Genomic DNA, 9205 nt, shown 5'->3' on the forward strand with positions numbered 1-9205 from the left:
GCCGTAAAAGGGACAGTCAGTAATGCGGTTATGTGTTCTTAGATAACAGGCACTTGTCCTTCAGAAACCTGCCCCCAAGTGATCCCCAAAAACATCTCTTCTCTCTCGAAATGGAAGGAAAAGCATTATGCTATTATAAGTCACTGTTGCATGTGACTGCATGTTATGTATTCCATTTTGTAGCTCTGATGTTGCGCTGGTCTCTGGCGCCTCCATGTGGTGAATTATTTAACTTGCCCTGCTCATAAATGTAAAGAGAAAAACCACTTACATCATTAGTCTCATCTCTTTTTTCCCATGTAATGTTAGCAATGCAGTGATGCTGATGCTGATTTTTTTTAAGTAGGATAAGCAAGGGAGAGTTAGTAGTTAGAGAGACCATACCAAGTTCAGTTTCCAAAACATGAGTGTTGTGTGCATCAGCAGCCATGTATCCTGCCAAAGCGTTGTTAATTTAAATGTTTTTAAATTAACCTTTTAATTCTTGCTGCTCCCTCTCTTCAGGTTGTGGGAATCTTTGCTGGGTTTGGCCTTCTCCTGCTGGTCGCCTCCCCTTTCCTCCTTTTGGCCACTCCCATCGTCCTCTGCTGCAAGTGCAAGTGCAGCAAAGGTGATGACGACCCTTTGCCGACCTAAACACGCCATCGGAGAACAGGCGGAGAGCCACCCTAAGGATGGGCCATCTTTTTTCCTTTTCACCCCTTTACATTCTTTTCCTCCCACCAGCTTTGAGTGCTTCATTTTTCGGGCTGGGCCTGCGCCAGCCCCGGCCGCTTTGGGATCCATTGCTCTGCATGGGAGAGGCATGGGAGAAAAGCGACCTACACCTTGGCCTGGAGGAGAGGCCCAGGGTCAAAGGTCAGAGGAGGTCAGACTTGTGAAAAGGACCACAGTGTCCTTGTGTGTGAGACATTGGTGGTTTGGGCATGTGTAGCAAGTCTGGGCCACTTCAGGGGGCCTTAGCCAGTGAGTTACTGTGGTGTGGTACATATGGTGGGTCATTACAAGCAAAGGAAATATATGAGTGTTAAGAAATGCTTTTTATTGTTCTCTTGTATGGACATTGTCATGCAGGAGCCACTTTTGAGAGAACTTTTACTTTATCGCTTTGTTTTGTTGGTTTGTCATACGCAAAAAAGCTTTTTTCCCCATCACCACACTCTCTATGTAGCTCTACAGGTTCAGTCAGTAGCATTAGAGTTACACCACGCATGTTTGGTGTTCACTCTGTTTGCACACAGGACATGGTTTCTTTGTCATGTTCACGACTGAGGTAGAGATGGGAGACTGTCGTTCCTCTCAGCTCACTGTACAGCACGTCCTCTTGATGATGTCAATGTTTTATAACCTTTCGCTTTTAATAGAACTGTGCTCAGAGTAGTGTCCACGTATTGTACTTTTGAGTGTTTCCCAAACCGTTAGTTTGTTACAGATATTAAAGGGGATTTCCACTCAAATTTGAGAATTCATATGTTATTCCTGTGGTCAGGTGACAATGAATGGGAGACAATTTTGTTGACCCTCAGAATGATACCCTAAGTTTTATACCCAAATGAGCTTTATTCTATTATCTAGTACTATTGCTAGTTGTTAACCACTGGGTGTTATCCCAGTCACCTTTACCATCTTTCCCAACTCATTTTCTATGGAGCAACTCCAGACATTATATTTTGTGACACCTTAAGTTGGAGTTGTAGTTCTCTGGTTTCTGTATTTTTTGAGATCTGATGAATATTTATGGTCCTAGACCATGACATTAATGTACAGGAATTTCCCAAATTGAGTGGTGTTCCCCTTTAAGGTCAGCATTAATACGAAGTCTATCTGTAGACTTTGTGTCCACATGCTGTGGAACCAACAATCCACTGAAGTAGATGTCACTCAAGTAATTCTCTGACCCAGTTGGTGGTTTAGCCAAATAGAAATGAATGGCCTTAAATTGAGAATAGCCAAAAATGGGCATTTTCCCTGTGCATTAAAAGAGTCAAAGTCAAAATCTAAATAATCCCAGGGAAAGCACATTGAGAGACATTTTCAAAACATTAGTCAGTGAAGCCCTTTATTTTATATTCAAATGATTCTATGATGTCATCCATATGCCACACTGTTAATAGCCATACTGTATAACCCAAACTGCTGTTATGAAAACTACTATCCTAAACAGATGTTTTGTGTGAACCAGGGCCTGTATTATTTACTAAGCCTCGCTGAGCAGGACAGCTGATCTACAACCGCCCACCTGACCATCATCACTAATGATCCGAAGCTGAACTGAGATCAGATCTCCCGTTCTTTGATGCTTAACAAATACCTGCTGGCCAAAATTGCAAACTTGCATATGTTAGTGGTCTGAGTGTTAATGTTATGTTTGGTTGGTAGTGAGACCTCCAACAACAAGCAGCTACTCCTTGCAGGGATGTCAAAATAGCCTATAGAAAAAATATAAAAGAATGTTCCATTTTGGGCACATTATAATGAAGCTGCTCTATATCACTTTATCTATGCAAGTTTGTACATTACCATTCTTAAAAGGTCATTGATTGGTCATATCAACTGTATGCCATAAGTAGGTTTATCACTTCAAAGGTTATGTAGTAAAAGTTGCCGATTGCCACCATTATGTGCATATCATGGCTTTTATTTAATCAGGGAATTATTCAGGAACCATCCATTTTTCTTTCACCATCTAATCTTCATTTCTGTTACATATCTATGTTGTTGTCTTTTAGCTACACTTAAAGCTTGTGATCTTGAAAACCAGGACAAAAATTGCCACTTTCTTGTTTTTTTCTCTTTCGGGTTTGATGGCAAGGAGTGAGACATAGCAGTGCTGATCCAAGGCCATCCACCTCAAACTCCTTTGCTAGTTGAAATGCTTCATGTGAAAAATGTTTTCTGTTATATCAGTTTTATTATGTGACACCATTTTGTCATATACAGATTATTTCAATATGTAGATTTCCGTCAACACAGAAACGATGTCTTGCAGTGACTGTTTCTTATTTTAGGGTTTGTAACCATTATGTGATTTTGTTAATGAAACGGATCCAAGCTTTTGCTACCATGCCATTCCATTCTTATGAACATGCCATTTACTTCATCCCTCCTTCTGGTGTAATTACACCAGTGTCCATGTAGCATTTCATGAGAAATGTGGCTACAGCAACCGAGAACAGTTGTCAATAGTCGTCAACAGTAGCCAACATCATCAGCAACACCCTCCTGTCCTCATAGATTCTACTAGATAAACATACTTGTGATTATTAGCCTTAAATTTTGAGTACCTTACCTGTAGCTTATATTGTTTTCACTGACCCCGCCTACTCTATGAGCATGATGGTTTGATATCAAAGCCAGTCCAATTTTATACCTTTGCAGTTTGGTCTCTCCCTAAAAATAATTTCATTCCAGAAGCTTTTGTTGTTTTTTTATGACAATCGTGCCAAGCAGATTTTCTGGAAGGGATAAGAAAAGGAGTCGTCTGTGTGCATTTTGACCATGTATTTGTAATGTATAAACAGATATTATGGGGTGGAAAAGTTTTATTGCTTCTTTCTGTAAGCGCTGCACTGTATATGGGTTTCATTGTTTTACTTCTTGATATGATCAGTGAAAAAGTCCAGTATTCATTCTGTGTGGTATGGTGCCTGCTGTGTTTATTGGAGGGGTTTAGCAGTTAAAATCAATGTAAACTCAATGGAAAAATCAATACATATGAGAGATTGCAGCCATGCTCCAAAGGTTTTCACAGTGCTATGTATAGGGGTCTTATATCAACTGGTGGTGTCGATGCCTGGCTGGAGAAAAACAATTTGAAACCGTTAAAATATTTATGTAAACACACAAATATTATCATCAAAGTCCTGAATAGGCACAACCTGAAACATCACATCAAAGTCTCCTAGGTTTTTTTCACGACATTGTTCTTATTTTATCCATGTTTGCTGGCACCACTGAACAGGTAGATATTATGCAACAAATATAAAGGGCCAAACAGTACATTACAATCACTGCAATGTCAAATTGCATAATAGCCTGTTTTCCACACTAGGGCCAAAAGGGGCTTTCCAGGGCTAGAAATAATTGACAAAGTTTGTATGACACCTTTACCCAGATGAAACATCAACACAGGTGTAAAAAGTCATCTTGATTTTTTTTTGTTTTTTGTTTTTTTTGTTTTTTTGAGGGTAAATGGAATGAGTAAGGGCTTGCTCGATTCACTTGGCCCTGGGATGGAAAGCAAGGTAATGATTATTTTACCAAGGCTTTGAGATTTACTTTGCAACTATAGCTAAGATCAAGTTTGGTTACGATCAGCAATTTATATTTTATAACCTGTTGTGTCAAGAGATAAAGTTGCATGCTTTTTTCTCTGACTGCTACGTGTTAAATATTACAATACTGTAACCTCAAAAGATCTTTGGAATGGTAGCATTGTGTGTCTGTGTGTTGGTTTTTTCCTTTTTTTCACGAAAACATGTTCTCTTTTGATGATCAACCCCAAGTCATAGAATTTTGGTCGGCCTTCCACCATTCAGTAGGTTGCCTTCATGTGTCTGTTTCTTTCTTTATGTCGGTTTTTATACGCCTACGTTGGGTCATAGTTTATTGTTTTTGCATTATTTGTGTAACGAAGGAAACGCAAGTCCTGATTGGTCAATTCACTTTCAATCAGTCACCTCAGTAAGTGGATCATTGTGAGGGGAAATACTGTATGTACACGAGACTTCTGTATTTAGAGATGATAAAGAATGTTTTTAGCTACAGTCATTGGCCATACTAACTGAACTTAATTGAAAGTTAATTGACCTGAACAATGATTGCTACAAAGATATAAACATTGTAAAATGGCATATTTGGATAACTTCTGTACAACTCAGACTTGGCATCTCCGTATATCTACAGTTCCACTAACACTGTGACACCAGGTATTAAAGGTTGTTGTTTTTTGTGATTCTGTTCTCTTTATTCATTCACACCAATCAATGAAATAAAATGATTTTGGATCTCATATATACTTTTTAGATGGTTTTTGGTCCATTAGGTTACGCAATGGCTTTTTGGTCCATTAGGTTACGCAATGGCTCCCTCTGGTGTTAAAAGCGAATAGTTGTGTTTTCCACTCACCAAAAGAGACAAGGAAATTAGTGTGAAATGAATTAACAAGCACAATGAATTTATAAATTATATTTGTAGAATGACCCACTTCTAAATTAACCTGCAGATGATGCATTCCAGATCTGAAAAGTAAAATTCACTTATCTTCTTACTATGGCAGCTCAAACACATAGTTGGACTGTTAAGTTTGGTCTTTGGCCTTGATGCCACAAGGAAAATAAACACTGGACTGATTTACCCTCATGGGTGTTATTTGGTTGTGTGTTTTTCACTACTGACTGGTTTTCAACATACCAGAGAGGATCAACAAAAAACAGGGTGGGACTGAGCAAAACATCACAAGTTTAACAAAGAAGAAAAACTATTGCAGTACACTCGAATACAGAACAGTTCTGGGTTTTTAAGTATTATGTCTCAAATTCATAGATGTATATATAGGTAATTTTTACAAAATTATTTCGCCATCTCTTCATAGTTTTATATTTTTCAATACCTAATTTGTATAAGACTCAAGTTTGTCCATGTTATATTTTGGTTAGTATAACGGCTTCATAATAACTATCTTGCATAACAGCCAGTTGTGACACGTTCAATATTCATCATTTTATGTTGTTTTTCTCTTAAGTTCCCATACAGTAGCTTTTTCACTGATTGTGCACCGTACCAACATAGCTGAGATGAATAACTTAGGATTTTTTAGTCATATAAGTACTTTTTCTTTTGCGCTGTATTTTGAGGCTTATGAGCTGTATTTATCACTTGATTTTTCTGTTCTTTTTCTGTTCATGTTCTTGTAGAACATGTTTACATCTTATCTATTCTTTGTCTTCGTCTTTCCCCCTGTCTATTGCCGCTCTGTCTGATCAACACCCATGTGTCAGTCTTTTGTTAAGGTCTGCCAGATAACAGGTTGTTCTCTCCCTGTCTTTGTGTCTATTTCCTGCCAGATGCTGGATTGGGAGCATTAACAAGACAACCCTGAAAATGAAAGTGCAAACGCCCGGTGATATATCATCCCACACCAGCTGTTCTCTGTTTGGAAGGCTCTCCACCAATCACTGGGCAGGACCACAGGAAGTTACCATCTGTGGGCGCCATGGCGACGGGGTTTGCGGATGGGCGTTGAGGCTGATGTGTTATCTGGAGCAAATGAAGTATGATACAGGGGAGAGGGAGATGGGGCTGGGAGGAACGGGGGGGGGGGATGGAAACGGAGAGGAGATGGACAGAAAGACAGGAGGTGGAGCAAGTGAGCGCATCGGCTGAAAGAGAAAGAACTGAACCTCAGAGACGGGGAGACAGAACGAAAAGAGAGCCGGGCTGTGGAACGCTGAGAGACAGAGAGAGTGAAAGAGAGAAGAGAAGAGAGAGAGAGGCCTCTGCACCTGCTCTGTATAGAACACAAGGTTCTGCCATCACACGTGTGCTGGCTGCTCGCCGATCAGGCTGGTCTGTTCTGGCTTTACCTTCTGCACCTCGCTGCCAAGTCCTCCTCCTGCTCCCCATCAACATCCTCTCCTCTGCCGCTCTGCGCTCACCAACCCACCAACCCTTAACCTCTCAGCCCTCGCGCTGTAACATCATCGCAGGAGAATGTGGAAAATCTTATTACGATCACATCTCATTACAGCTGTTCTTTGACTGAACAGAGCGCTCTGGTCTGCTGTGTGTTAGTATGAGCCGAGCTGGTGATGGTATGCGTGGAGTGTCGGCTCCTCCTGTCCAGGGCGGCATTTTGATGAATGTGCCATATAAAATATAAAATATCTCGAAGCAATTGAATATTCAGAGGGAAAAAAAAGTGCCCAAGCAGGTGCTAAGCAGACGTTATTGGATGCAGTCTAGTCCGTGTACAACCTGGAGAGAGCAGATACAGTGAGAGTTGATAGGAGCCACAGGGAAGCTTTACCTCCTGCAGGCCAGTCTGCACACTGTGCAGGAAAGACACTTTGAAAAACATGGAAGTAGATGTGCCTTTGATTTTGTCACATCTACCGGCTGAGAGAGAAAACACAGAAAACAGCACAGACTTACTCATCCGTTACACTCCTTTATTCCATGAAAATTAAAGTATGATCTCTTGACAAGCCGATACATAATTTGCAAGTTAGAAAAATATTTGTCATAGAATTGCAGATATTTGCAGCTCATTTCATATGGTTTAAATGCAGCACATCTGTTGATGATATGGTCTCAGATTTCACAGTCTTAAGTGTTGATTGACAGCTCTGTGTGAGTTAGTATCTATTCACAAATGTTCACTGAGCGAAGTAAGATTAACATAAAGCTAGCAGCTATTTTTCTTCTCTCCGTTCAAGGCTATGATAGATTATAATGGTTCATTAAACTGCCATATGTAGCTGAAGAATGTCATTGGATAAACTCAATCCTCTGGTTGAAATACCGTGCTTCATCTTAGTCAAGAATCTGCACTTAATTTAGCTTGTTAGTGTGATCATCTAAATCCCTGCTGATATCTTGCTTCAGTCATGTTTGCGGTTTTCGTTTCATGTCCAGAATTCAACAGTGAAAAGCGTCTAAATCTCTTATTCATGTGCCTCAGACTTACTTCTGATGGCGAAATCACATGGATACTATGATATAATAGAAGGTCTCATTATTTGATGGTGGTGTTGTGGGCAATGTTAAGGTCCACTTGATGTGAATGGTATATATGCTTGCCAGAAGAGGGAACTAGAGTGCTATCAAAACAGCACAGGCTGCACAGCCCTCTTTCATCAATAGTCACATTTTGACACACCAATTGCAGACAAGTGAAACATCTACTATAGGAAAGTTTAGATGTATTCGCTGCCTATTGTAGTTTGACTATATTTTTCTGCACCTTTCTGAAAGCTGCACACTCTATTTGCACATTTAGCAAACAGACAGAAAAAACTTATCAAAACATCTACAGTCTGGAATGAGACTTAAACGGTATATTAGAGTATAAGAACAGGGATTCATTCTTTCTAGATCAGCACCATGTCTTTTTGCTCACATGACAGTCATGTCAGGCAATAACCGTCACTCTTCATTCCAGTTTACAGCCATATACAACCATGTATTGTTTCTGTCCCAGGGAGCACAGATGCCTGTTCTAGAGGCTCTCTGCTTACTCCTGACATGTCACACTGACAGGCGCTGTTTGTCTGCCCCCACACAGGAATGAATGGAGTAAACACAGGTTGACATTAAGAGCTAAGAGCTCCCTGCCAGCTCTCTATGGGGGTTAAGGGTTAATAATAGGCATGTGCATTCGCTCATATGCTTGCACACACACTTTCTGTCACACACAGACAGAGCTTTGACTCTAACTGTGACCAGAGGCCATTGTACATCAGCCAGTGACTGACATAAGATGACAGGACTGATCGGGATCCCGCCTCTGATCTGCTTCGTCGCAGCATGTAGTCGTGTTGCTCTTTGTCCCATCAGCCTATGACACCTATTAGCTCCCATTAGCTTCCTGTGGTTCAGCAAGACATGGGTCTGACCTGTCTACACTGCAATGTATGAGCAGTGGGCAAGAGACTCAGTGGGCAAGGCTCACTGAGCTCAAACCAACAGCAAAGGATGCATTTGTTTGTGCTGAAAATTTTCACTTCTACTAAGTATTTACTGCAACCTAAGCACCAGTTCTACTACTGGGATCATCTATGAAATAAGGTTTCATCAAAGTCATAAAAAAAATGCATCAAAATTGACAAATCCTATATTGTTTGATTAGATTGCATGACTAGCACTTGAAACTGCTTTTCCATATACTGTAAATATACAACAACAACAACAATAACAATAACAATAATAATAATAATTTTGGGTAAAAATATTCATGTTTTTGCTAAACTAAAAACTTCCATGTGTACAATACAGAATAACAGACTGCTTGGCATCTTACTCTTAGTCTTCTTTTAACTTTTATAGGCCTGATACAGTCAGAATGTCAGATACAGTAGTACACTTCTGTCACTCCGTGTTGATTTACACAAGAGGCTCTTGCATAAGAGCTGTCAATGTCGATGACAGATTGGATTACACACGCTCCATCTCCCCTCCTCCCCTCTTCCTAACCTCCTCTCTCCTT

General features: G+C 40.2%; 1 protein-coding gene across 1 annotated transcript in view; it reads left to right on the forward strand.

Annotated features, from left to right (window-relative positions):
• rnf144aa (ring finger protein 144aa) overlaps positions 1-5011 on the forward strand; it is a 31772-nt gene extending 26761 nt beyond the window's left edge. The window contains exon 8 of the mRNA XM_071544328.1: positions 505-5011. Within this exon, the coding sequence (XP_071400429.1) occupies positions 505-636 (132 nt within the window). The 3' untranslated portion in view covers positions 637-5011. The remainder of the gene's footprint in view (positions 1-504) is intronic.
• Positions 5012-9205: the final 4194 nt, after the last annotated feature.

This window comes from Centroberyx affinis, unplaced genomic scaffold (genome assembly GCF_046629955.1).
Source record: "Centroberyx affinis isolate AG114_WGS23_722 - 3 ecotype Tasmania unplaced genomic scaffold, CSIRO-AGI_Caff_v1 ptg000022l_1, whole genome shotgun sequence".
Taxonomy (NCBI): domain Eukaryota; kingdom Metazoa; phylum Chordata; class Actinopteri; order Beryciformes; family Berycidae; genus Centroberyx; species Centroberyx affinis.